This window comes from Apus apus, chromosome 14, assembly GCF_020740795.1.
Source record: "Apus apus isolate bApuApu2 chromosome 14, bApuApu2.pri.cur, whole genome shotgun sequence".
Taxonomy (NCBI): domain Eukaryota; kingdom Metazoa; phylum Chordata; class Aves; order Apodiformes; family Apodidae; genus Apus; species Apus apus.
This window is the reverse complement of record NC_067295.1, coordinates 5560236-5588195: the sequence shown is the minus strand read 5'-3', so window position 1 is coordinate 5588195 and position 27960 is coordinate 5560236. Positions and strand designations below refer to the sequence as shown.

At 55.0% G+C, this 27960-nt stretch overlaps 2 protein-coding genes across 7 annotated transcripts; one reads left to right on the top strand and one right to left on the bottom strand.

Annotated features, from left to right (window-relative positions):
* Positions 1-27: 27 nt before the first annotated feature.
* LOC127390415 (lysosomal alpha-glucosidase-like) lies at positions 28-15233 on the bottom strand. Of its 4 annotated transcripts, none has more exons than XM_051632016.1 (20): positions 15162-15233; positions 8870-9401; positions 8526-8671; positions 7417-7582; positions 6810-6906; positions 5695-5814; positions 5316-5434; positions 5116-5247; positions 4235-4345; positions 3401-3514; positions 3151-3235; positions 2669-2786; positions 2157-2290; positions 1883-2034; positions 1593-1741; positions 1361-1502; positions 1071-1169; positions 772-936; positions 545-691; positions 28-321 (listed from the first exon to the last, which is right to left on the bottom strand). In XM_051632016.1, exons 2-20 carry the CDS (start codon positions 9389-9391, stop codon positions 259-261), a joined length of 2781 nt encoding a protein of 926 aa, XP_051487976.1. In that variant the 5' UTR covers positions 9392-9401; positions 15162-15233; the 3' UTR covers positions 28-258. The 4 variants fall into 4 exon arrangements, with proteins under 4 accessions (XP_051487976.1, XP_051487975.1, XP_051487974.1 ...); XM_051632015.1 differs by lacking the exon at positions 15162-15233 and adding an exon at positions 10604-10705; XM_051632014.1 differs by lacking the exon at positions 15162-15233 and adding an exon at positions 10600-10665.
* MAFK (MAF bZIP transcription factor K) lies at positions 13372-27769 on the top strand. Of its 3 annotated transcripts, none has more exons than XM_051632024.1 (3): positions 13372-13459; positions 21571-21650; positions 22795-27769. In XM_051632024.1, exons 2-3 carry the CDS (start codon positions 21615-21617, stop codon positions 23227-23229), a joined length of 471 nt encoding a protein of 156 aa, XP_051487984.1. In that variant the 5' UTR covers positions 13372-13459; positions 21571-21614; the 3' UTR covers positions 23230-27769. The 3 variants fall into 3 exon arrangements, with proteins under 3 accessions (XP_051487984.1, XP_051487982.1, XP_051487983.1); XM_051632022.1 differs by lacking the exon at positions 13372-13459 and adding an exon at positions 16380-17410; XM_051632023.1 differs by lacking the exon at positions 13372-13459 and adding an exon at positions 20475-20617.
* Positions 27770-27960: the final 191 nt, after the last annotated feature.

The window sequence follows — 27960 nt, the reverse complement described above, 5'->3', positions numbered from 1 at the left end:
CCCACGTCACACTCCCAAGGCAAGCTCTCCAAGCTGTCCACGTGCCTTTATTACAGCGGGGACCGCAGGCACCCACACCTCAGACCTCACCACTCATCCTGTGTCCCCATCCCCAGCCATGTTGGAGGGGGCCACATGTCAGCAGGGGACAGTCCCCACCACCTCCTCCATGACAGCATCCTGGCCTGGAAGGAAGGAGCGTGGAGCATCTCCTGGATGGGTGGTTTTGGTGAGGTGGGGTGACCCACGGCCCCCCAGTCACAGCCACTGCAGGGAGAAGCCCTGGCTGAGGCTGAGGCCAAGGTCGCTCACAGTGAGAACCTGTGGGAGGAGAGAAGATGTTTTGGGATACAGGCTCAGCAGGGGGATATGGAGCATCCTTTCCCCTACACAGCTTGGCTGAGCTCTGCTGTAGTGGGAGAGCCACCCTGTAGTCCTCACCCACCTCTTTACTCACCAACCCTGAAACAAGGGCTGGGGGAGAAGGGAAGGAGACCCGCAGATGGGCATCCCCAGGACAGGGCACCCCACGATAGGGCCATACCTGATTGTCCAAGTATGAGAAGGGCTTCTCCTGGCCATTCAGGAGGACCTTGCTGGGCTGTTCCCTCACACCGAAGATGCTCAGTGTGCCAACGGTGACCTCTGTGGCCTCAGTGTCGGCATGGAGGACAGTGGAGGTGAAGATGTTCTGCATGAGGGGATGGCATGAGCTCGAGGTGGCCAGGTGCCACAGGACCCCCTACCTCTGCCCTCCCCACTGTGTCCCACCTGTGTGACATTGAACACCAGGTAGGAGTAGCTGCCCCGCTCAAAGGTGTCCAGGCTCTCGCCGTCATCCCAGAAGAGGTCTCCCCATGCAGTGTCACTTGAGGACAAAGCCACAATGAGGTGCAGGGGGTTTCCTCGGGTCACTTCACTGGTGGTCCCTGGTTTCTGGGGTTCAAAGACACGGGTGCTGTAGGGCAGCAAGCAGCACCCAGGATGGAGGTCTGGGAGCTGAGGTGCTGGTGGGGACACACACACACTGCAGACAGCCCATGGTGGGGAAGTGATGAGTGGCTGCTCACCTGGGTGGGCAGGATGGAACCCTCGCGGACATGCAGGTTGATGTGCTCCAGGGGGGCTGACATCTTCAGCATCTCCCCGCTGCTGTTCACTGAGGAGCCCTGGGCAGACGGTGAGAGACACAGGCAAGAGGGGGTCAGGGGCATGGCAGGGAGCTTGGGCATGGGTCTGGGGAGCAGCCATCCCCACCCCTTCCTCCATCAGGGATTGTGGGGTTCGGCCATGGCTTCCCACCCACAGCCCCAAGATGGTCAAGCAGGGACCAAGTGACCTCCAGCCAAGTGCTCCTCACCGTGTAGAAGTCATACCACACGCCTCGGGGGACATAGCCTGTCACTGAGTCCACCCCAGGCTCCAGCACTGGTGTCACCAGCAGGCTGCGGCCCCACAAGAACTGCCTGTCTACCCCCAAGGTAGCCACATCCCAGGGGAACCTGCAGCGGGATGGAGACCCTGCTCAGATCAGCTGCTTCTCCATGATCCAGCCAAAGCATCTCCCCAGCTCCTGGTGGGAACGCTCTTACTCAAAGAACAAGGGCCGGGCGACGGTGTCCCCTTGCAGGTGGGCCCGGTGGAACAGGGTGTAGAGGAAGGGCAGGAGGGAGTAGCGGGTCAGCAGCACGTCCCTCATGGCCGTCCTTGCTGCAGGGCTGAACGCTGTCGGGTCCTGGGCCTGGGGGGGGATGCAGGGAGTCAGCAGCCACCCCATTCTCACCAGGCTCCCTGCTACCCCTTGCATCCCACATCCTACCCCACATCCCATATCCCGCATCCCACCCCTGGGCTGCCTCCCACCGGGCCCGCTGCCCTTGACCTTCTCGTTCTGGGTGTTGTGGTTGCGAGCGAAGGGGTAGAAGGCTCCCAGCTGCATCCAGCGGGTGCACAGCTCCTCCGAGGCGCTGCCGGAGAAGCCGCAGATGTCCGCCCCCACCAGTGGGATGCTGAAGAGGCTGAAGCTCAGTATCCCTGAGGGCAAGGATGGTCAGGCAGGGCGCAGGGAGTTTTGGAGATGTCTCCAAACAAGCAGAAAGCTCGATGGAGATGGGGGTGTTGGTAGGGTGGGTCTGTGTGCTGCCTGTGCCACCCACCTGGGATGGAGTAATACATGTCCTTCCACTGGCTCTGGTTGTCACCCAGCCAGTGCCCCGAGTACCTGCCCTGGCTGGGGAAGGTGGAGCGGGAGATGACGAAGGGACGTTTCCCCCGGATCTGAATCAAGGCACTGGAAAACAACATGGAGATCCGGGGCAAGCAGGTGAGAGCAGCCCCCAAGGAATTTGTCTTATCCCACAATGGTACAGGGAGAGGTCCAGCTCCACCACAGCCCTTCAGTGCCAGAAGGTTGGCCCAAGTGGTACAGGGAAGGTTGGCCTAGGTGGTACATGGTCCTGAGCACCAGGACCACCCACTCATCCCTCCAGGAGTGGTGTCATCTCCACTCCTCTACTGGGTTATTCGCACCCTGGAGGCTGTGAGCTGCCAGAGCATCTCCCCTTTGGGTCAGCCACTCAAAACCTCATCCTTTTCAGATGCAGCCCTGAGCAGCAGGATTTTGTCCCATCCCATCCCCAGGCTGGTGGGAACTGGGATGCTCGGATACCTCGCCGTGGCTTTGGCTTCCATCAGCCCGTAGAGGTTGTGGAGGTTGTAGTGCACCGAGACCTTCTGCTTTGCTGAGGCACACACTGTCTTTGCAGAGAGAGAATCGCCCAGCACGGCTGCCAGGAGGGAGAGCTCCCATTGGCACATGGATGGAGGGGGGTCTCCCCAGGGATGCAGCCCCCCTCCTCACCCCCCATCCCACCATGCTCGCTGGCTCTGGGCCAGCCCTCCGGCATGCTGGAGCTGGCCATTGCTGCCAACTCAGTACTGAAAGCTCACATAGATGGTCCCATCTTGCATCCTGACATGGCCCCAACCAGCATGCAAGGCTTGGGCACAGATACCAGCACATACAAGTAGGGGTGGAGACATCCAGGGTGTAAAACGGAGATGTGATGTCTCTTAAAATGGGGTTTCTCCCATAGCACCTGGCTGCCAGTGATCTCAAAGCGTGTGGTACCTACCAGCCCACCTCCTTACCAGGGGTGTAGGGTGGGCTGTCCAGCTCTCCTGGGGGGCACCCATCTTTAGATCCATCCATGAAGTTGGATGGCTCATTCATATCCTACACAAAGAAAATCATGGAGCATGTTCAAGGGGAAGGATTTGGGGATTAGCAGATAAACCTGGAGAAGCCACGTTTGAGGGATAGATGGTCCTGCCAGGACACACACTAGGTGTGAGATGAGCTGCTGGCAGGGAGTGACCCAGGGGGTAAGGAGGGACTTACGATCCAGAGGCCATCAAAGGGCACGTGGTCATGGAAGCGCTGCAGGTTCTCCAGCCACCACTGGTGTGTGTCCGGGTTGGAGAAGTCTGCAAAGGCAGTGGAGCCAGGCCAGACCTGGGGGGACACCACAAAGCCATGGGTTCAGCAGACAGGCAGCTTGTGGGGAGCCACCGTGGGGGACAGGGTGCCACAGGGCTGTGAGCATGCTGAAGGACCCAGAGGTGAAACGGGCCATAAACCAGAAGATAAACCCATGCTGATCGCTTCAATTCCTGGATGCTGCAAGCAGCAACACTCTTGCCTCCATGGTACTCGGGAGCCTCGAGGTGCTGGGGACCCCACCACAGCAGGGGAGGGGGTGTGATTTCTCCACAGTTTGCCTCACTCTAGGAATTTTGGCCAATTCATTTTTCGCCAGGTTTTCAAGCTGCATTAAAAGGCCTCTCCTCGTAGACAGCAAGGGAGAGCCAGTGGGAGCAGATGGCTGGGAAAAGGGTGGACAATCTGGGAGGCAAATGCTGCGGAGCAGATCTGGAGGCATGTGTCCATTGTGGCCAACCTCCCCTGACCCCAGAAACGGGAAGGGAGAGAAATCAGATGACCAGTCTTGGGCAGCACCACCAACACTGATAAGCTCATGTGACTTCCCTGGCCTCCTTCAGGGCTGATGGAGATGCTGGGAGGTGACATGCAAGGCTGAGGGCCGAGCCAGGCTCTGGCAATCATCCCAGAGAGGTCCCTCAGTTTGGCTCTCCCTCCAGCACGAGGGATGAAATCCCAACCCTGCCACTGCACAAGCTCAGAGGGCTGGGATTTCCCCCTGGAGCTCCTCACCTGCCCGATGAGCGGCTGCCCTTGGGTGGTGTTGAGGAACAAGCCCCGTCTCAACCCTTCATCAAAAGGCCAGTAGGAGCCGTGAGGGCGGGTGCTGCTGATGCCGGGATCCTGGGGATGGAGCAGAGGGTTAGTGCCTTTCCTGGCAGACATGGCCCCTTCCCCCTGCCAGGTCGGTGTGATTCAGAGATGACAACCCTAACGGGGTCAGCCAGAGCCCACACACAGTGGCTGTTTCCCTCAAAGGGAACAGAAACTTGCTTCAACACTTCCAGGCATGTTTTCTAAATTGTCACTTCTGCAAGTCCCCAGGACCCTTTAGGGTATTTTGAGGAGGGGGGCGACAAATACAAGACATTTTGTGCTTATGCAAGAAACATCTGGTTACAGCCGGGCTTGCCTACAACGAGGAGTTCAATGGGGAGAGAATCCAACTTCCCCACTGTCCCAAACACTCCCCAGTCCCACTGCCTGCCCCAAGCAGAACCTGCACTCCCTTTCCTCAGAGAGGGAGGAAGGGAGATCACAGCCAGGTCATGAGATCCCAGCACTCGTGAGGATGTGGGGACACCCAAGCCAAGCACCCACGGGTTAAACAGCCTGACCCACAGTTCCTCCATCCTTTTGCCCACAGGGGATCCTTGTACTCCCGCAGGAGATGGGAGCACAGCACAAGAACCTGGCCAGTGTCTCAGTGGTCCCTGCGTTAGGGGGATTTCCAGTGGCAGTTTGCAGCTGCCGGCCCAGCACTGGGCACCAACCTCAGATAAAAATCCCCAGGGCTGGGGTTGATCAGCTGGGATCACGAGTATCCCTTGTGCCTCTGCCTTGCACCCCAGCTCGGCAGCAAAGGCAGCACAGGAGGAGAGGAGGGGAATTACCAGGATCATAACGTAGCGCTGCCCATGTTTGTGGAGATCTTCCACCAGAGAAGGGAGGGAAGGAAAATTCTGGGGATCTAAGGTGAAGTCCCGGTACCCATCCATGTAATCGATGTCATTCCACTGTGCATCCTGTGGGACAGAGGCTCAGGGATGGGTGACAGAATCCAGACCCTCCACCCACAGGTCTGGGGGGTTACCTGGGGGATCTGGTAGTTCCTCATGGCTTTCACAGTCTGCCAGGTCTCATTGCTGGATCCGTAGCCCCAGCGGCAGAGGTGGAAGCCGAGCGCCCAGAGGGGTGGCATGGCTGGGAAACCTGCAGGGAGAGAGGGAGCACAAATGGGGTGTCCTGAGACAACAGCAGCATCTCAAAAGGATGGGAGGGGAAGGAGAGAAGGGGAAAAGGGGATGGCCACTGACTCCTGATGTGCTGAGAGGGATGGGAATAGGATGGCTGGGGAGAGCTGATCACTTCCCAACTGAGAGGAGAGGGGACAGTGGTGGAGCTGAGGTGAGACAGGGATGGGGGTGTGGGAAGGTGCCTGCAGATGGCCACTTCAGGGTGAAGGCACTCACCTATCACCTGCTGGTACTGCTGGATGACCATGTTGGGATCAGGCCCCAAGAAGATGTAAAAATCCAGCACCCCCCCAATGGTCCTCCAGGTCAGCCCTGGAGCAGGCTGCAGGGCCACCTCTTTGCAGGGGCAAGAGAAAAATACAGTGAGAACCGGGGAGCAACTCCCAGACCCCAACCTCCACAGTGGGAACCAGGCAGCACCACGGGCAACTCTCAGCCTCTGGAAGGAGAACAAGGAAATCCCTGCTCTCAGCGGATGCTAAATGGATGTCTGAAGGCTTAAATCATCACAGCCCGGGTAGGTCGCTGATTTACACGGGGAGAAACCTCGCTGCCTTAGAAACTTGCTCTTTAAGCCCAAAGCTGAGCTGTTCTCCCAGCTTCCATTACTTGTCCTCCTCCCCAGAAACCCCCTCCTAAGAAAATCAAGAGTTACTTGCACAAGCGCGTGTGGGAGACCAAGGGCTTTCCCGGAAAAGGCTTTTCACACAAACAAGCCCTCGAACCTCAGCTTGGGCAGCTGCACCTCCCCTGCGCTCTCCGGTGCGCTCCCCCTCGGGGACATCACGGTAACGAGCCGAGCGCAGCTGGAGCCCCGGCATGTGCAGCGTCACCCCAGCTGGCTGCCGGGAGCGGCTGCTGGGAGGGACAGGTGGTCTCTGGTGCCACCCCTGATGCAGCAGGAGCCCACGGGAGCCGCTGCGTTATCAGCTGGCAGGCACGGGTGGATCCCACGGCCACAGCTGGCGGAGCACAGCTGGGAAGAGCGCGGGCGGCAGATGGCAATCCCAGCCCCGTCGTGCCTCCAGGCCTGGGGGCAAGGCTGCTCCCGGTGGAGGGGGAACAGGCATGGACCCGTACACAAAGGACATGCTTTTTCAACAGCAACTCGGCAGCTGGGCGTGTGGTTAAACTGCTAAGCAGTTGCTAAATAGCCTCGCTGTAGCCAGGAAACAGATGGCAATGCCCAATAACGGAGCCATCAAACCACATCTTTCCTTTTTACAGTTTCCTCTCCCCCCAAGTTTCTGAACCAGCTGCTCTGGCAACTTCCATCCGTCCCCACTTACTGGGTCATCCCTGAGCCAGCCAGGGTCCCTTGGGACACCTACCCATTGCGTTGCTGTTGAGGAGGAAAACCCCATGAGCATCTCCGCCCTCCTCCATCAGCAGGTAGAAGGGGTGAGCACCATAGAGGTTGAATGATTCCTGCAAAGAGGAGGTGCTGTGTGAGAGAGCAGCTCCCAGGCTAATCAGGAAAGCCCCTTATCACCGGGGATGAATAAATGGCCCTGAGATGCATCTGCTGCCACCACCTAACCAGGCATCTGTCACCCCCTGTGAAGGACAAGAGGAGGGATGAGGATGGTTTCAGAGCTGATGCTAAAGACCACAGGAGGCTGCTTCTTCCTCACAGCTCAGGGGCTGCTACTGAGCTGAGCTGGGTGAGGGGGAAACCTCCTGCCTTGCTGCAACCTGTTGCACGAGTGGCAGGGTGGAGCGGAAAACACCCAGGGCCCTTGGAGTGCCAAGAGCATTTTGCAATTGCTCTGAAATCCTGCCCAGCACATATCTGCCCGTCGGCCTTGACCACCCCCAGCCTCTCCCAGTGCTGCTGCCCACCCCCTGCCATGTTTTCCTAGGGCTCGTCCAATGCACTGAAGAGTGGTGCCCTCATCCTTTCCCCCTGCATCCCTGCGGGGAGGAGGAAGATGGTACCGTGGGAGAGACGTCACGTGCCCACAGCGTGAGGGTGATCCAGTCCAGGCTGTGCAGGAGGGAGCCACGGTGCTCCCCCAGCCCATAGAGGAACCGGGATGGGAGTGATGTGGATATCTGGATAAACTGGTCAGCAAAGATCAAGGGAGCCACAGTGGTGTTGAGCCTGCCAAGATGTCACCAAGGGAAGGAGAGAGTCAAGGAAGGATGCTGGGATCCATATAGATCCACTGGCCCACCAACGATTGACCCCTTCCCTCACAAAGCATCCCAGACACCAGCACAGCAGTGGATGTCCCACGCTACATCCAGCCCCAACACCTCGGCCCAGGTGGCAAATTCAGGTCTGGATGGACAGCAAGGCACAGCCCAAGCCTGAACCAGCTTGACCCAGCATGGTGCAGCCTTGCCTTTGGTACCAGAAGGTTATTATTAACCACTGAGGCCACGTGGCAGTGGGATTTCTTAGCCTGCTGTTAGCTGATAAGCAGCTCCCAAATAAAGGACAGACACAGGCAACAGCAAATGGGAAGGAGGAGGAAAGGATGGGATCTCAAAACACCCTGGCTATACATCAACTGGCCACTGGTGCTCACCAACAGCTTAGTGTGGGTAAAGCCATGGAGGTGATTGAGACCAGTGCAGCAAAGCCACCCACAGTACTCTTCCACAAAACGCCTGAAGCCTGGACAGCCAGGGAAACCCAAAAGCAAGGTGAAACTGGCAAAGCCACAACCCTTCAGCGGCCCTTTCCCTGAGTCACCAGGTCCCTTATTGGTGACATGCCAGGGACTTGCACCACATTTGGCTGCTGTAGAACCTGGCAAAGAATGAGGTCACTGGGAGGTTTTTAGAGAGCTGCTGATCCCACCCAGCCCTGCCACTGTCACTGCAAGCACATGGCCAGCCATGGAGCCAGGTAGACATGTGCTGCCACATCCCCACATAAGCACAGCTGTAAAGATGAAGTCAAAGAGCAATTATTGACTAGAGATCTCACAGTGCAGTTTTCCCCAAGGAAAAACCCCAGGGAAGCATGCTGGAGTCAGTCTAGGGTAGGATGAGCTTTCCCCAGCCCACTGTGGGATGTGGAGGAGCTGAGTTCTTACAGCACTCTCCCTGTTGCCCTGCGCCGCAGCAGCACCCCAAAGGGGTCCCAGGAGAAGTCCAGGCTGTAGATTGGGTTCTCTGCTCTCTTTGTCGCCCTGGGAACCTCAAGAGGAACCTCGTACCGTGGGTTGGCTGCATCAGTTATCTGCAAAAAGGAGAACACATGCTTTAAAGACCACCAAAGCAGGAGGGAACAGGGGTGGAGAGGCCACATACAGCCATGCCTCGAGCACAGTAGCTTCCAGACTCAGTCTGAGCAGGGGATGGTCACCTGCAGGATGAAGGGTGCAGGGGTGCAGAAACAAGGACACAAGCTCTGAAGGGCAGCCAGCAGGGAGCTCACCTTGATGTGAAGCCGTGTGTCTGTCTCAAACTCCACATCCAGCCTCAGCATCTCGATGTCCCGGGGGTAATAAGCCTTCTCCCTCCTCACCAGCAGCCCCACCATGCCCAGCGCTGTCTGGTTGAGGCTCTCCAGAGTGTAGCTGGGGAAGTCGGGGGGGTAGAAGCACCAGGGCACCCCCCGCTTGCCTGTTGCTGGCGGGGGGGTCTCGATGAAGCAGCACCCCCGGCTTTCACAGAGCTCCTGAGTCACCACTACGTGCCGCTCTGGGTAGCAGTCAAACCGGTGGCTTTCAGGTACCAGGAGACATTTGGGGGGCAGCACAGTTCCAGGCCAGCCCCCTGATACTTGCTGCAGCACCCAGACTGTGATGGCACTCAGCAGCACAGCAGCCAACAGCAGCCCACTGCCCACCCACCACGGGGCCAGCTTGCCACGGGTGCTGGGTGTGGAGACAGCCCCTTCCTCCTCCAGCTGGCATGCTGCTGGCTGCCAGGTCCTCAGCTTCTGGTATGACTTCATCGTCCTGGGGCTGGAGGGAGACAGAGGCAGGTGTGAAGGAGTCAGAGGGGGAGAGCTCCTCCAAGCCTCAAGGATGGCTTCTCTACTCCCAACACCCGTGGTTCAGGCAGAGCCTGCCCACCTCTGCCCATCTTGGCAGCTTCTACCGTGATGTCTACGCCCTTGGCTTAAATCCATGTAGCAAACTCAGCAAATGGTGGCTTTGCCAGGGTCGGGTGGTCCTGGCACTGCTGGCATGCTGGGAGACACCAAGGGACAAAGCGCCATCCGCCTGAACCCCACCTACTCTTGGGTGCGGCAGGGTGGCCCCGCAAGGAGTTTTTCCCGGGTCTGAATTTATGGGCTGCAGCGTTTCTGGCAGATGCAAGCAAAAGCGAGCTCCCTCTGCCCGTCGGAGCAGAGATGTGGTGCTGGGAACAGCGGCTCCGAGGTACGGAGCATCCTCTGCTCTGAGCATCATCTGCTCTGCTCCGCTCTGAGCATCTTCTGCCACAACCCAAAGCCCTGAGGCAGAGGTTTAAGCCCCAGGGAGAGCTGGGCTAGGGATGTCGGGGAACGTGCCATCAGACTTTGCCTCCCACTGATAAAATCTGCTTTTAACAACCTCTCGGGCAAACATGTCCCGGGCTGTAAGTGAAAAAGAGACCCTCATTCTCCTGCTGAAAGCAGGAAGCAATCTCAGCACCTTAAAAAAGAGACACAACTTTCTGCTCGCCATCTCCTGCCCAAGCCATAGGCACTCAGACCCTGCTCACCTCCGCCCTGCAATCTGCAAAACGGAACTCCCCTCAAAACAGACTTCAATCCCCGGCAGTCCTGCCCCTGCTCCAGCACCAAAACGGCTCAGCTTGCCGGGGCCCGGCCCCGAAGCCATCCCGGAGCGATGACACCTGCCCCACGCAGCGCCTCAGCCTTACGCCATCACCGGTGCCTTCCCCACGCGTGGGTGGCTGCGTGGCAGCCGCGCCCACCCGCCCAGCACCGGCTCACCCCGCATGCCAACCCCGGGGACCTCTTCATGCCACCATGCACCCATCCCCATGCCAGCCTGCCCCGCCATGTCACCCCGCAGCGGCGGCACTCGGGGAGCGTGTGTGGGGAGCGCACAAAGTCAGCTGCAGCCGGGGGTGGGCTCCCCAGCCCGGCACGGGGAAGCACCGCATCCGCGGACCCCCCTGGGCCCAGCTCGGGCCATGCCGAGCGCTTACATACACGTGTCTCCTCTTGACATTGTGGCTGCGGGCGGCGGGCGGGCAGCGGGCGGGCAGGCAGGGCTCCAGGCCGCCGCAGCGCTGCCTGCTCCGCCGTAAAAACCCTACACATCGCTCAGCTCCTACCCCGCCTCTCTAGTAGCAGCGCCTGCACACACACACTCCTCAGCGCCTCGCTCTTCTGCTTGTTTGTTTACAATGTATATACCTACGCTCAATGCTGTTTGAAAGAGCCGAGGTGGAGAATATGGGAATTTAGCCATTTTTTAGATTTTCCCCAGCCTAGATGCACACAAAGGCTCAAAACCCAGAGTATTAATCACAGATTCACAGAATAGTTTGGTTTGTAAATATTGTCTTGTCCCAAAACCCCCTGCCATGGACAGGGACACCTCACACTAGACCAAGTTGCTCCAAGCTCTGTCTAACATGGCTTTGAACACTTCCAGGGATGGGACATCTACAACTTCTCAGGGCAGCCTGGGCCACTATCTCACCACCCTCACAGTAAAGAATTTTTTTCCTAATGTCTAATCTAAATCTACCCTCTTTCAGCTTGGAACCATTCCACCCCATCCTACCACTCCATGCCTTCGTAAAAAGTCCCTCTCCAGCTTTCCTGTACCCTTCAGGAACTGGAAGGCTGCTTTAAAGTCTCCCTGGAGCCTTCTTTTCTCCATACTTAACAACTCCAATTCTCTTAATGCCTCTACCCCCTTTTAGGGGTGAGAGTACCTTAATCAAAGCAGTGTGAAAAAGGTGCCTGTGCTGAATCCTGCACTGTGGCTTCAGGGAATCATGAAGCTGGACCACAGCTGATGGGCTAGACCCACAAAACCCCACACTTCCCAAAACAAAGCCCCTTTTTCATCCATCTTTTCACCAGAAGTCCTTTCTCCCAAGCACTCCTCTTCCTCTGGTTAACGAGTGTCTGTAATTGCACACTCCCTGCACAGGCTTTCCCACTCTAGGAGGACTGGAGAGCTCATTGTTGTTTACTAGCAAAGGCCACCACAGTCTAAAGGTCAGCAGCAAAGGACAACAGACCTTTGAAGCAGAGTTGCTTTCCCCAGGGAATGAAAACAAAAGCTAAGAGCTGTTGTGAAGAGAATGATTCACCCAGAAACAGATTTTTCAGGTGACACAATATTCCCCTTCCAATTCTGGTGAGCACCAAATGTGGGGCTGTCACCATGGAGGGTGAGGCCCCCACCCAGAACACAGCCAGCCCATCCCTTCTGTCCCAATGGACAACCATCTTATGTTTCCCCCAGGGAGATGCCATGGATAACGCAGGATGGCTCCAGCCACTCCTGGTTTTTACCACCTGGAAAGAGCACAGGGACAGGTGGCCATTGCTGGGGACATGGGTGGACCTTATGTTCCCACCACTGGCACTCCTCTCCGAGCTCTCTGAGCCACCAGAACCCCTGCAGACATGAAGGAGATCTGAAGACAAACCTCAGAGGCAAGAGGGGGAACCACAGGGACAGGGGAAATCTACCCTCCAAACCCGAGCTTGCTCCATCCCAGCGCCTGGGGCAGGTTTTCAGCCAGAATCTGCAAATCTGGGAGAGGTGAAGGCCAACACTGTTGTAGTCACACTGGATGGCAGCTTTGTGCCATCACCTTGTGAGCTTTATCCAACCTCAGTAGCTCAGCTGCAATAAAGAACAGGGTTTCTAAGGGAGTGCACCTGCTCAATCCCCTGGTCAGCCAGAGCTCGCTCCGGCCTGTCATACTGTGCCAGGTGTGAGGCTCCCCACATTTTGCAGCTTGTGTTTTGTGAAGAGAGCAGTGAGAGACGAGATCTTACTCAAAATCTCAACCACGGCTCTTAGATCTGCTCCAATGAGGATACTTGACCCCGTGGCTGGAAGGCACAAATTGCAGGGGCCAGCACAGACTTTCTAATCCAGTTACAAACACAATCAAAAGAAGCCCAGTTTTAAATGGAGGTGGTTAGGTTTGGTCATCCAGCCACGTTACTACATTTCCTGGATGCATTTTCATCATTGTTGGTGTTCCTGGGGTCCTGGGGTCTGAAAACCACTGGGGTCAGGGCGTTGTGTCAGCAGCTCCTGCAGCTGCATGAGGAATGGGCAAGGAACGGGCAAGGAACGGGCAAGGACTGGGCACAGGATCCGGCCCTGGGGCAGGACTTGGCCGCGCAGGAGCACCCGGGGGGGAGGACCCGGGTGTGCGGACAAAAGCTGGTCCAGCACCTGGCGGAGGAGGCCAAGCCTTACCAGTGGCCTCCTCATAAACTCGGGGGGCCGAAACAGCTTCTGGTTGCTCAGCAGAGCCTCACGGTGTCCAGGACACTTTTCTCCCACCGCTCTTGCAAGCTAACCCACGCGTGGCGGTGAAAAACCCTCCGGCCGCACCGCGCCGGCTCCAGCGGGGACACCCCGGGCAAGGGGGAGAGCCCGGCGGCGGGGAGGGCTCCGGGGGCACGCCGCACGGGGTGGCGGTGCCGGGGGGGGGGGGGGAGGCGGTTCCGTGCGGGTGCCGGGGCCACCCCGCCCCTCTCCCCGCGCCCTTCCCCATGAATGAACGGGCGGGCGGGGCCGCGGTGACGCGTGCGGCGGGGGCGGGCCCGGGGGGTGACGCGCGGCGTGACGCGCCATGCCGGAAGCCGCGGGGGCGCTGGTTGGTCGGCGGCGCGGCGGGGGGGAGGGGGCCGCCCCGCGCTTGTTGTTGTCCGCGGGACTCGCTGGCAGGCAGGGAGGGAGGGAGCCGCGCAGCGCCCCCGCCGCCGCCGCCGCCGCCGCCGCCGCCCCCCCCCCCGCCGCCAGCGCCCCCCCCGCCGCCGCCCCCGTCACGGGCGCGCGCGCGCGCTCCCGCCGGCACGCAGGTGAGGATCCGCCCGGTCCGCGCGCGATGGGGCGGGGGCGCGGGGCTGGGGGGGGATTGCTGGAGTGGGGAGGGGAGGTGGGGGTGGCCGCGCTGCCGGTGATTGGGGTGGGGGTGAGGGGGGGTGAAGGGGGGGTTGGGGGGGGTGCGGCTCGGTCCGCTCCGGTTGTGTCCGGTCGGGTCCGGTTGGGCGGGGCGGGGCAGCGGAGGTAAAAGTGCTGAGTCACCACCGCGCCGGGCACGTGGTGCCGCCGCCCCTCGCGCCGGGCCGGGCCGGGCAGCGCGCACGTGGGCCCCGGTGAGGGGCGAGCGGGTTCGGGGCGAGGGGGGGGGGAACACGATCCCCACCCCTGCCCCCGGCCCGGCCCCGTCGGACTGCCCGGGCAGCCGCGACGGGGCGGGGGCGTGGCGGGACCCACGGTCACACCTTTCCCGCCGCCTCCCAGCCCTCCATTCGCCCACGAGGCAGAGCCGGCGGCTCCCCCCGCACCCTCGGGGGCTTGTGGACCCCCTCGGGAGGGGCCGGGGCGATGCTTCCCGCTCTCTTGTTATTATTTTTATTTCCCCCCCCCACCTCCCGAGGGTGAGCGCGCAGCCTGTCTCTGCCTTTGAATGGTTCTTAAAATACATGTGAGGAAACCTGTTGTGACGCCGCGCGCTTCTGCTGCCTAAAAATAGCTGCTTGTGTAGTACGGCGGGAGCCGGGGCGCAGCCGGGGTCGGGCAGAGCGGTGACGGCGCCTGGCGGTGTCCGGGTGTGCTGGTGGCCTCGCTGGGATGCTCTGCACCCCGGGTTATCGGGCGGGAGCAGCCGCCGGTGGGAAACGGGGGCTGGGCTCCCCGTCGGATGGGCTGGGGGGGGGCGGGCGTCAGGGCTGCGGTGGGGAGCAGGGGTTATCTCCCCCGAGCATGGCTGCTTTTTGCGGGGAGAGACGCGTGGGGTGTTTCGGCTGGCCCCGGAGCTGGTGGGAGGGGTGTGTGGGTGTGTGTAGGGGGAGGCCTGGAAATGGGGCGCTCTGTGGCTGTCCTGGGACGTGCTGGGGGGAGGAAAGGGGACGGTGACATTCTGGGAGCGGGGGCTGCCGCGTGACTGGCTGGTGGGCGCGGGGTGGTTTGGGGATATAGTCAGAAAGGGGGTGGGTGTGGGAGGGATGGAAGCCCCTTCCCAGCTCCCAGTGAGGTCAGCGGTATAAGTTGGGGAAACAGAGTTGGAAGGAACCTTAAAGATCATCAAGTTCCAGCCTCCCAACATCCAGGCCAGGAGTGAGGGGAACTGAGATCTCTGGACTCTCACAGTGTGTCAGGGTCTGTTTGAGCAGGAACTCCTTCCTCCTCCTCTTCCTCAGGCTGAGAGCCTGCTCCCCTCCCTTGCGGGCTGCTCCGTGGAGGATTTATGTTACAGGTTCTGCCGAAAGCAGGCCACGAGGTCTGAAATTAGGAACGAGCCCCCTTTGGGCAAAGTTGTTACAGAAAAGGGAAAGGCCTCCATTTTCGCTTTCACCTGCCACCCACTCCTTCACCAGCCTAGTCCTAACGCTGAGCTGGGACCGGGGAGCTGGGAGGAGGCAAACATTCCCCCGGCCAGCTGCCCGCCCTTTTCTTGCACTTTCGGTCTGGATAAGCGCTGTCTGTGGAGATGCGCAGCCCTGCGCCGACACGCTGCTCCGTGAGCCTGTCAGGGTTTTAGCAGCAAATGAGTTTTACCTTGTGGTTTTTCTCACTGACGAAGCGGGCGCGCGTTCCTCCGCTTTTCCCTCTCTCCTTCCGTGTGTTCGCGGGGCTGCCTGCCCGGGAGCCTTCCTCGTGCAGTCACTTCCTAGAGGTGATGGACGCCCCGGTTGCCCAATGGCAGCGCGCAAGGCTGCGCGGCTCCCGAGTTAACTCTGCTCCTGCCTGCTGGAGGAGCTGGGTGGCCGTCCGGCAGCAACGGGGCGATTGCCACAAGATCGGGGCATGTGGTGGCTCTCACCCTGCCCGCGGCTTCTGCAGGCTGCGAGCTTCTCAGGGCTTTGCACCTGAGCTGTGTTAAATGTGCCTGGCTTTATTACGCCGGGCTCGTAGCCCGCTTCGCGAGCGTCTCTGAACCTCAGGCAAAAATTTGTTGCCTTATTTTTTTTTTTTCTTTTTTTCTTGCTTGCCTGTCAAAGCCAGTGTGCTATGTCGTGTTTTATCTCAGTCCTGCGCCGTCGCCCATCTTGGCAATCTGTTGCAGCAAGGAGTTCTGAACTGCTGTGCACCTCCTGCAAGGGAAAAATACAGATCAGCCTGATCTGCTCTCACTTCCATCAACATTGGAACATGATTAATGGTGTGGAATGTGCTGCAGAACTGGGTATTGAAAATCTCTAACTGTGTGAGATGTTTGGGAAGCAAAGAAAGGACAGCTGGGAGCGCTGGCCCCCGCGGCAGTCGGGGTTTGTGGGATAAGCTTGCTCACTGATCATTTTTGTAAACATCCAGCTGTGAAATACTTGAGTGGCGCTAGCACTTTCAATTATTAGGAAGTTTCAGGCTCAGCACCCTGTAGAGATGAACAGGCAGTTTCCACTTCTGCCTGAGCTATTGTTTCAGGTTATCTTCAAACTTGGGCAGGGAGTCTTCTAAACATGAAGCAAGCACAAAGTGATGCAGTGCTCTGTGACCATCAACACCAGAGCTGAGGGGGGAAAAGGCAGTAATGAGAGCGGTTGCCCTGCCCCTGAGCTCCCAAAAGGAGGGACAGCTTGGTGAATCCCACTGCTTTGCAGTATCACAGGACCCTGAATGGTGATGCTGTTATGTGCCATTATTAGCAGTAGGTGAAGATGTCTGACTCGGTGGCTGGCACGTGGGGTCAGAAGCAGTGACGTTAGGAATCCCAGCTCTGCCCTGGGATCCATCTGCGTGTCTGAGCAAGTTATTTGTTGCTCGGTGGCTCAGCTGGGCTGTCTGGGTCAGATGCATCTCTGGGCTAATGATGCTGAGGTGTAATTCTGGTCTAGCTCTGTCACTGCATTTTACAAGCGTGTGATGGAAAAAGTGCTCTGTGCTTGTTGGTACTGGGGCTGTCTGCCTCATGCTTCTCCCCTTCAGACACCTCCTCCATGAATTTTCTGAGGTGACATGCATGCGTACCCTCCTGATACTCCTTATCCCCTGCTCCCAAACCACAGGCTCTGCAGCATCTGACTAGGTTGTTTACCAAACCAGTGAAGACTGTCTGATCTGTGTCCAGGCTTCCCCAGAGAGCGCCTCAGAGAGCTATGTCCTGGCAGTTCTCAAATACACTCTGAAGGTTCCTGAATCTCCTGTTTGCTGCTGGATGCTGGTTCCGATCCATAAGGGAAATGGAAAGCTGGCCAGCTGGGCGAGGGCTGCGTGGAGCTCCTTTAGAACAGTAAACAGTGACTCACCCCCTCCTTGTGTCTTCTCTCTCTTCATGTCAAATATATTGCCTCGCATATGCTTCTACTCTGTGATTCACACCATCAGCCCATCCCTCCCCGCTCTCGTTACAAATGAGTGACAAGCGTCAGTCTGCCTTACAGGATGTGTGAAGATTGTCAGAGCAGGAGAATGGCTTTTTGAATGATGGGGAGAGGGATGGTGCTCTCTGCCTACAATGCTGCAATGTGCTGGGAATCCGTGTCGTGGCTCCGAGCGGCAGAGGCACAGCCAGGAAGATTTAAGCATCTGTAGATCCCTTCGCCTGCCAGCTCTGATGTTCTCCTTGGTAGGCACATCCGTTTGGCTAGCACTCTGGAGCTGGGAATAACTTGTGGAAAAACGAGAAATTTGGGTGACTTGACTAAAACAGCTGCCTGGGAATTAAATCGCCACGTTTGGGAACAAGTAGAGTATTCCCTGTGTAACTGTTGGTGCTGAATTGAGACGCCATGGCAGTGATCCCCATCGCTGCTTGAACCTTACACTGTTTTTCTGCCCCCTGGAAGTCGTCGCTGGCCTGGCTGAAGGTGAGGGTTGCATGTTTCCAGTTTGCTGTAACGTGTCTGAGGATGGAAGCTAAGCAGCAGCAGGGCTGCCTGCCAGGCACTCGTGTTCTGGCCAGGGTTGTCTTTTAGTGTAGAATGAGTTTTAAAATTCAAGTTCATCCACAGTTGTCGGGTGTCGGCAGTGGCTTTATAGTAATTCCTTAACGCATAACGCGCTTTGAAAGCCCTGTAGCGTGGAAAGTCTGAAATCTCATTCTGGCATGTTTTCCTTCTTAATTGCAAGCCTGGTGTGGAAAGCTCTGACCTACCGCTGCCCGAGTCAGGCTTTCTGCTGTCTTCCCCTTTCAAAGCAGAGAAATTGGGGAACTCTAGATGGTCCAAGCTGAGATCATCAGGCTTGGGATGACAGCTGGAGATCTCGACGTTTTTGGGAGAATGCTGCAAGAGGCATAGAAGTTGTCTGAGAGAGGGAGAGGGTGTTGGCAAAGCTATCAATGGGTAACTTTATTGCAGAATTACAAGGGCTCTTTATGTAACCCACCGTCAAAACACTTGCTTTAAATACAAGCATGGAGCTGCGCTGGAAAAGCCTTTGCCCTGTACAGTTGCTGTATTACTACTTGCTGCTTTATTTATGTAGCATTCAAAGCGTGTCCTACTGCTTACAGAGTAGAGATGTAATGCAGTCCTTGTTCCAAAAAGCTGAGCTCCTAATTTTAGACATGATGCAGCAAATGCAATTAAGAAAAGAAGGGCAGAAATAGGGTAAAGACTAAAAGGGTTCTAATAATCAAATGGCAGGCAGGGTCCCAGAAGACCCCTTTGTGGCATGTTTAGGGGACGCTGCTGGATATGGCATGTTTGCAGGATTTTGTTGTGGGGTTTTTTGCCTTCTAGCTTTGGGAGATGCTGTGCAGGTTTTAGTTGCCTGTCATTGGTAGCTGAATAGTCCCAGATAGTCCTAATGGGAAGGATTTTATAGGTGTGGAGATGGAGCCTGAGGCCCAGGAGAACTGTTGGTGAGGGTTGCGAATGTTGTTGTATCAGTTTCAAGCGGAGCCTGGACCACACCTGTGGGTTCACCTAGAGCAGAGAGAAAACTCACCCTGGCACTCCTTTCTGAGTGTGAGACCTGAGCCTGTTGGAGTGTTTCTACCTCCAAATCCTGCCCTTAGGGTCGTAGTAGACCCCTATCTCACGTTCTTGTTTGAAGAGGGCCTGATGTGGCAGCTCCTGATGATGCCCTGAACCCCCTCACTTGTCTCGGTGCCAGCGGCAGCTCTGGCACGTCGCTTCTGCTGCAATGGGACAGATCCCAGCCCATCTTGGAGGGATGCTGGTCCATCCAGCAGGCTTTGATGTGCAGGAGAAGTTGGGCCCGCAGCACAAGACCCTGAACCGAGAGTGGAGGCATCTGTGCCATCCGCCGAGGAATGTGCAGGGTAAGGAGATGTTGCTTTGGCAACACGATGCAACAGGTGACCAGAAGGGGTTTTGTCACGTGGAGCTGGAGCATTTCTCGGGGTGGCAGGGCAGCCCATGCTCTAACCAAAGGCAACCTCACCCCTCGGCTCTCTTTTTTCCACGATACGTTACATTTCTTTCCATCTCCGCGTGGCCAAGCGGGCCCTGCTCTGTTTTTCCATCGGCTGGTGCAGAAGGCGCTTTGAAGGCGCGCTGGGTGAGGATCAAAAGGGTTTCTGTGCAATCGGTGGGTGTGACGGGGCTGCTGTCGGCCTCCCCCTCCTTTTTGACTTTCCTTTTCCGGTTTTAGCATCGCGGAGAAGCCGCCAGCGGGACGGCAGCAGCGTGCCCCTTTCCTTGTAGGGATGGGGGCGGCGTGGGAGGGGGGATGCCGAGGGAAGGAAGAGTTTCTGATGCTGTGGGAATGCGAGCTCGCGAACTCTGTAAACAGCTGGTGACTCACTGCATAACTATGGCACCAACTGCCTGTGCGCCCGCGGCGCTGAGCCTCGGCAGGGAGGGGGCTGCCGGCCGCTTCCTTTACCCACTGCCAGCTCCTCTGCTCTCCTGAACTCGCCGGGACCGTTTGGCCGAGAGACGAAGAACTTTTTCCTTCCTCCTCCGTGCTAAGTGCCTCCGGCCTGGAGGTAGGGGTGGGTGGCGAACGCCAGGCGCGGAGGGGAAGAGATGGATGTTAAAAGGGCAGTGCTGGGGTCTGAGGAGCGGCCGGTGCTGGCAGGGGATCCTGCCCACCCGCCTGCCTGCCAAACACCTGGTGTGGCAGCAGCCAGAGGTCGGGCATGTCCCCTGGAGGCAGCTGCTCCAAGGGACTTGCTCCCCTGCCCTGTGCCCAGCCCGCTCCGGTGGCTCTGGTGAGGTAGGGGCTGCTGGAGATGCGCCCAGGGTGGGGTTTGGTACTGGAGGAGAGGAGGGAAGGACTTGGTGATGCTCTAGAAAATGCAGCACACACCAGTTGCTGTAAGTGGTCCATTCATCACAGAGCATCTTGGCTTGTGCGCTGTGCGGCTGTCCTTGTCCCTCCTCCAGACATGGAGAGCTGTGCTGTCTCAGGCTTAAAAATAGAGGAGACGCCTAAATGTGCTCCCTAATATCTAGAATAGTATATTGCAGTTTTGCACTTACAGAATTATTACCCCCCCCCCCCCCTTCATCTTGATTTTTACCTAAGTCGTGTGACGATGAGGTGTCTCAACTGACAAGATTCAAGTGACGGCAGCACGGGCTGAGCCAGCACCTTAACCCACACAGCTCCCGTTGGTCCCCACACCCCACCTTTGCATCCCCCCCAGATTCCGCCGCCCCCTGTTTTCAGATATGAATGAGTTTGTTTACTCTCCGACGACCTCGTGATGTCTTTGCACAGACATGACCTGAAGTGATTATTGCTTTTGGGCTTCTCTGTTTCCATGGCGACTGTCTCTGGGTTGGCTACTTTCCCAAGGTCACCATGGCAACTATCAGAAGGGAATCATGCTTGGGATGCTTTGGCTGGATTTTTCATGAATGATTAGGATGTGTGACACGATGCAGACGTGGAAATGGGGAGGGTTTGGGCTGGGCTGGAGAAGGGGGGGTGGTAAGAGAGAGGACTCCCGCCAGACAGGCTGTGTGCTCTGTGGGGTGTGCAGCCCTCCAAGCCACCCTGCGTCGGGGAGGGGGGGACCAGCGCCTCACACCCTCCCCGCTGGGGGAGCGACAGGCAGAGGCTGTGATGGTGGCACAGCTGCCGTCACCTCTCTGGCGGTAGGTACCCAACGGCCAGCCATCAAGGCAGGGGGAAGGTTTTTGGGTGGAGGTGTGGGCAGGTGGATTGTTTGCAAGGCGCTGATCCGAGGAGGGCAGTTGCTGGCTGAGGTGAGAGCGAAGGGCAGTGTCTGGGCAGGGGGTGGTGTCTCTGTTGGTGGACATGCCTCCACCTCGCTGGGAATATCAGGCAAGTCAGCTCTCAAAACCTGGGGCCGAGAGAATTGGGAAGCAACAGTCTTGGTGATTTGGGAGAGGCGAGCTCTGCCTGGCTTTGTTTTCAGGGGTGGGAGGGGGGCTTTTGTTTCTGTTGTTTGGGTTTTCTGGTAGCGTCTCGTTTGGGTGGGGATGGCACTGAAAGCAGGTTACAAACCAGACAGCTTCTTTCTGGGTTGCTGATTCAATTTTGAACCAGGTTAATAATAATCAAAATGAGAATGAAGGGAGTTGTTGTCTTGTGGCTTTTCAGTGCCTTTTATGAGCGGAGGTGACTCTTAATTCAGTCCCTAATAGGCCATTCTGAGCGTCTGGGATTCCTCCGGAGGGAGGTGAGCAAGTGACTGGGCCTTGGAGGCCACACTCTGCTCCCCTTGGGAAGGGGTGGCATATTGCAAGGTGGTGTATAGTAGTTACCCTAACTGTTGTTTACAGACTGGAGCTGGTGTCCTTTCCCCCCTCCCTGCCCCGTCTTTGCTACTTAATCTTAGTGTGGTTCATAGCAAAATATGAGTCCTTAGTGTTAAAAAGCAATGCAGTTGCCACTGCAAATTCCTCTTTCTTGTATCTGACCAGGGTAAACTGATCTCCAAATCCATCCCAGTGTTTTAAATAACTGTGTGGTGACTTCTTTTGATGGTGGTTGAGTTGGGGGCTTGGACCGTGCTTTGGGTATCTTTTTCCTGCCTTCATCTCTGAGATTACTGTAACCTGAAAATCTTGTTTTGTTTTTCCAGTTGCAATTTCTGAGCAGTTTTGTCCGGAAGACTGTGCTCAGGTTATGACGACTAATCCCAAACCGAACAAGGCATTAAAGGTAGGGAAGAAAGCTGAGCGGGTGATGTTGGGTGGCTGGGGAGGCTGTAGCAGAACCATACTCCATTGGTCACACATGATTGTTCTTTTTCATCCTGAGGGACTCTTAGAAATTGGTGGATACAATTTCCCACTATCTGCAGGCAAGGTTAGGGTAGAAGAATACCCGCAATACCCAGAAAGAAGTCTGAAGTCTCTGTGATGGCATGAAGGCTAGAGTATCCCAGTTGCTATCCAAGATACTTTTGACTCTAGCACGTAGTGCCAGCGTCCTGGAACCAGTGCTTTCAGGACTGGGAGGCACAGGGGAAAGGACATGTCCAGCTAGTGTCTCTCAGATCCATGAGACAGTAAATGCCACCAGCTTGGTGGTGGTCTGTGCATGGGTTGTGCATGCATTGTCACAGTTTCTTTCCTGTGTCTTAGTACTTCATTCCAGTTGTCCTGCAGTCAGGACAAAAGGATGATGTCTTTCTTAAAGGTTCTGGATTCGATGATCTTCAAGGTCTTTCCCAACCTAAATGATCTGATGATTCTGAATATAATGGTGGCAGCAAACCTACTTGAGAAAAAGGCACAGTCTTGGTGTCTTTCTCATGTAACTTTAGAGTCTGTCCTGTGCACCAGCGGAACTTAAGTCAGGCTGTGGCCCTTGAAGCCAAGCAAGTTTGGTTTTGTTCACTACTTGGATGAAGAAAAGCCACAAAATGCTGAATTAAACCCTTCGTGCAAGTGGCTATTCTGCTTTGGAGATGCTATACTGTTCCAGCATAATGCCGGGAAAAAATGTAGTCTTTAGCATTCAGTGTGAAATGGCTGGGTCCTGGCAAAGGAACAAAAGGGCCTTCAATCTGCTTTACATTTCTCTCCTTAAAAATCTGACTGTTGAGTTCATACTGGGAGTGTAAGGCTCTGGCTTTCTCTGGCTTAAGAGGATGACCCAAACTCAGACGACGCACTGCTCAGATCTCTACCATGTTTTACACCAGTGTTGTAGTGGAGCATGTACTCTCTACAGTGCTTCAGGGGTGTTTTCCAGGTAGTGAGGGGTGTCTCATTGCTGAGGGGTGGCCTGTCTCTTTTCACTGTCCAGAACATCTATTCACATAGGGTTGCTGCTACCCCTGTGCTGTTGGTATTTGCAGGTAAAGGAGGAGTCAGGAGAGAATGCCCCAGTGCTGAGTGATGATGAACTCGTGTCAATGTCCGTACGGGAGCTGAACCAGCACCTGAGGGGTCTCACCAAAGAGGAGGTCATCCGTCTGAAGCAGCGGAGGCGCACGCTGAAGAACCGGGGCTACGCTGCCAGCTGCCGCATCAAGCGCGTGACTCAGAAAGAGGAGCTCGAGAGGCAGCGGGTCGAGCTGCAGCAAGAGGTGGAGAAGCTGGCCAGAGAAAACAGCAGCATGAAGCTAGAGCTGGACGCCTTGCGCTCCAAGTACGAAGCACTCCAGACCTTTGCTCGTACTGTGGCGCGAGGGCCTATTACCCCGACCAAAGTTGCCACCACCAGTGTCATCACCATTGTGAAATCAGCCGAAATCTCATCCAGTTCTGTGCCGTTTTCAGCAGCGTCCTAGTGCCCTCAGTGGGGGGAACTAGCAGCCTTTCAGAGGGGAGGGGAAAAGGCTCTTATGCATTGTTCCGGAGTCCTTGGTCACGTCAAGAATTGGCATTTTAACAATTCTCTTCCAAAAGTGCAAAAAATAGAAGAAGAAGAAAAACAAAACAAAACAAAACAGAACCCCCAAACCTACAAAGGGAACTTAACCGGCTGCTTCTGTCTGGACTCAGTGGCTCCATCAACCTCTTGTGTCCAGGATTTGAGCTCTATATGCAGTACAAGTTGCTTCCTCCTTCCCCCTGCCTCTCCATACCCCTCTCAGCTGTGGGCAGCTTTCCAGCTGGGAGAAGATACCTGAGGAGCCTCCGGAGTCTTCGTGAATGATGCTCAAGAGCCAGGAAACAGATGGACCGAAGAAATCATCATGTGAGATGAATGTATGGGAAAAAGAGTTTCCTTTAGTGACATCCTACTCCCTGTAAGAAGGGTCTCCCCAGCTTTCCCCACTTCCACCTGATACTGCAAGGGCAGGGATACAGGCTTTTTGGATTGGATTTCAACCTGCTGTGAGTGGATGGAAGCGGGAGGACGATGGAGACTAATGCTTGGGTCTGACCACACCCATTAGGAGTAACCTTCTGTTTTCAATCCATGCTGTTAAAATATGGAAAAAAAATATATTTTGCATATTTTAATAAGCCCCATTACCTGTGTGGCCTAGAAAAAAATACATTGCAGCCGCCTTTATTCCAAGCCCAAGTTTCCTGATAGCTCCTTCCCTAAGGTGTGCCTGTGAATTGGGTATATTTATGCAGTTTATTTCTTCCAAATGATCCGCAGTCTTGAAGTAGTGGCTTTTTTGGTTATTGTTTCTGGATTCCCTGAAGCTTAAGGGAAGGAGGCACAGTAAATGCTGTGAAGAGCTGTGTGATGGGGAGGAGGAGGGGAGATGAGGAAAAATGCCGCAAGTACTACTAGGTGGAGGCAGAACTGGCTGCAGGAAGGTGGGACAGTTCTGCTGGAATCAGCACTATGAGAAGGGGTTTGTGTGGAGTATTTTGGAAAGATATTTTTAAAGCACTGAAGTGTAACTAGAGGGCAATAGTGTTCAGACGGGAGAAGAGAAGTTACAAAACCTCTTCTTTGACAAAAGCATTGGTAGGTTAGCAATGAATATCCCAGCTGGAGAGCTGGGCTCACCAGTCTTTGATGACCAGAGAAGGGCTGTGGGGAGGTCATCCTGGAGCTGGAATAGTCTGTTCCTCTTCATAGCATGTCAGGCGCTGAAGCTGGGATCCAAAGAGTACAGTGAACAACCCTCAGTGTTCAGACAACCTGTGTGAACGTGACCCTGAAACTTGACGCTTTCTCTTGGGTATGGGTGAATTATCCTGAGAGATTCACAGAGGGCAGGATAGAAAATTGGTGTGTGTAGGGGACAGAAGAATTGGGATCGAGAAGTTGTTTGTATGGCTCTGAGTAGTGGTTTGGGAGAGGGATTTCTGGCTTGGCAATGGGCAGGAGATAGAAAGCTGAAGGGAGAGATTCTGCTGTCATGCAGCAGCGCTGAAAAGACGAATGTTTCCAGGTCACTGTAAACAAAATAGCTATGTTGGTGTTTGTGTGTTTTGTTGTTGTTTTTTTTTTCTTTCTTGTTTTTTTTTTTTTTCTTTTTGAAGTAGGAAAGAAAAGGGACTGTGAGTTTTGCAGGACAGGTCAGAGACTTGTGGAATGGACGATGCCTGATGCCTGTTGTCACGCGGGTGAGAAGAGAATGAGATTGCTGGAGTTTAAGATGAGGGGAAGAGCTTAGAGGATTTAGGCTGCAGAACAGAAAACAAAGATCATGGAGAATTCACAAATGTTTTGGACTGAAAGAGAATAATCAAGTGCCACCGTTGTTGCAAAGGGGACAGTGAACTGGCATCTGACACCCAGTATAATTTGTTGTTTGAGGCTTTGTCTTGTCTTGCCTTGAATGGCAAGTAAGTTTGTAGAAATTTAGTGAAGCCCTACTTGTCTTTGGAAGAAGTTGTTAGCTTGCTTTTTCTTTTTTTTCACTTTGTCATCAGAGTCTCTGGATTTCCCAGGGGGGTCCTTAGTGAAATAGGTTAATGAAAAGAGAAACCTCAGACTTGGTTCTCGTTCAGTCCTCAACATTGACATCCGTGACCTTACTGAGCCAGAAAGGGTGTAAAGTGAAACACTTCCTGAAGGCTCATTACCCTTGCCAGATCCATGTGTTTTGAAGGGGAGCAGGGAGTTTCCATCAAGTGATTTTCCAACACTTAGAGTTTGGATGACACTTAGAGTTACCTCATTTCTCCTCCACTCCCTCCCTATCTCCAAACAGGCAGATCAATGTCCTGTGTATCAGTACCAGTTATTGACTCCCACAGCAGAAGCTGAGGAAGAGAAAGATGTTACTGTCATTTCCTGGTCCTCTCATGTTCTCCAGCTCACAGACATTGGAAACTTTCCCAGACCTTACAGGTGCCTCCGAAAACAGGCAAAATGGAGACTCCTGGCACTGTTGGGGCTTTAAATGAAAACTTTAATGAAAAAGGCCAGTTGACTTGAAAATGCCCAAATGCTTCCAGTCTTTAAAACAGCTCCAGAGCTCCATAACATTCCTGGCTAGATAGGAACACCCTCTGGCTGCCCTTGACCCCTTCCCCTGACTGGGGAGATCAGACCAGTCGCACTGAGGGGGACAGAGGTTGAACTTTGTTCCGTGGGGTCTTCTTGCTGTTGGAAGGAGTTGAGAAACATATCTTTACGTGGCACTTCCCTTGTGGCCAAGTATTTCTTTTTTTCCAGTTCTTGGAAGGGTGCCAAAGGCTTGTCCAAGTGATTGCTAGTTTAGTGCTGGTAGACACTTAAATCTCTGGTCACTCGATAAAGAACAAGAGGCCTGGGTGTTGTTAAAGCTGTTGATACCATAGCCATGGTAGGTAATCCATATTGGATATCCATAAGGACCACGTGGAAATATTTAAAGAGAGAGAAATATATATATAAATATATAATTATATACATTTTATCGTACAGATTTTTCGTAAAAAAAAAAAAAATAATAATTTTTTTTCCAAGTTTGATACTGTAAATCTTTATTAAACGAAATTGCCAGTCCAGGGCTCCCTGGGTGGTGACCTGGAGGGGAATGAAATGTCCTGGCTAAAACTTCCACAGAGGGATCAGAATTGCAAGGTAACGTGGAGGGAGGAATGACCCGAAAGCTGTTGTCTGCGTTGGAGACCCAGCTCCTCCACCCTGGAGGGCCCTCCAGCTTGAGGTTGTCACGTTGCATTCCTCTGGGGTTCGGGTTGTTTCTGTTGGGTTGTTTTGTTTTGTTCGTGGCGTGGTTTGTTTGTTTGTTGGTGTTTTTGTTTGATTGTTTGTTTGTTTATTTTGTTGTTGTTGATTTTTCTCTCCGTCCTGCACTTGCAAGCCTGACACCCAGGGCGGGCACCACAGGGGAGCTGGCTGAGCCCACTGTCACCAGCCGCGCCTCTCGCTTGTCTCTTTGCTGCAGTAGTTGAGATGCTGGGACGCCCTTTGCTGACCCCGTTAATTCGTTCTGCCCCGCTGAGGAACGGGGGTTCTGGGTTTGAGTGCTGGGATCCTCTCCCCTGGGTCTGGCCTTTCTTTGGTTACTCCTCATCCGTAGCGTGACGTGGGAACCACAGGCTGGGGCGGGAGGCAGGAGGAGATGCAAGCGTGGGGCAGGGACTGGGAGGGACACCTCTGTGCTTGTAGATGTGTTTGCTGTGCTCGCTGTTGGGAGTGGGGATCCTTTCCCTCCAGGGCAGCTCCAGATCCCTTTGAAGCAAGTCAGTGTCTCTGCTCTTGCCCAACTCTGGCTGCCAGAGGAGACCACAAGGTGCAAGCTTAAGAGACCGAGGTGACACTGCAGCTCTGGGGAGGGGACAAGGCACTGGCTCGCCAGAGCTGTGGCAGGGCCAGGCATGATGCCACGGGGATGTGGAGTGGTCAGGCCACAGGAGGGCTCAGACCCAGGGAGGAGGAGGAGGAGAAGTTGGCTTTTTTTTTTTTTTCTCTCTCAAATCATTTAAACTTCATTGTCATGATTGTTTTTATTTAAAAAAAAAAAAAGAAAAAAAGAAGAAACAAAACAAAAACGAAAAAAAAAGAAGAAAAAAAAGAAACAAAAATGAAAAACTTTTGTAATGTGGATTTGTTTTCCTTCGTCTGTATTTCAGTCTGCTGGGGTGTTTCTGTAGATGGTGGATACTTGCTTTCATTTTTTTAATGATAGAAGTCTTCTGTTTTAAGTTGTTTTTTATCACCAGCTCATTCTATCCTCTGTGGTTACTCAGTAATTTCATTTCAATATTTATTTTTGTGCTGCTTTTTTATTATAAAATAAATTATTGATATACCAAGCAATGTGGATTCCTGTTTGTAAGGCGAATAGCCCTGTGTATGTGTCCATTACTTTCTCTTGACAGCCACAACGTAATTTATTGCTGTAAATTTAGCTGCAGTGACTGGTTTTTTTGTACCTTTCCAATAAAGCATTTTCTGGTTTCAGACTTGCCCTGGTCTATGGTCAGCATTTTGGAGCTTGAGTTGATCTTCAGTGGAGAGTGTTCCTCTGTTTTCTTGCCTGCCCGTCCCCAGTGCAGGGTCCAGCTGACTGTTGGCTGCAGCACTGCTGGTGAGCCATGTGTTTTTGGGAGGCAGGCTGGGCTGAAGGGAGCATGATGGGCTTGTGCAAGCATCT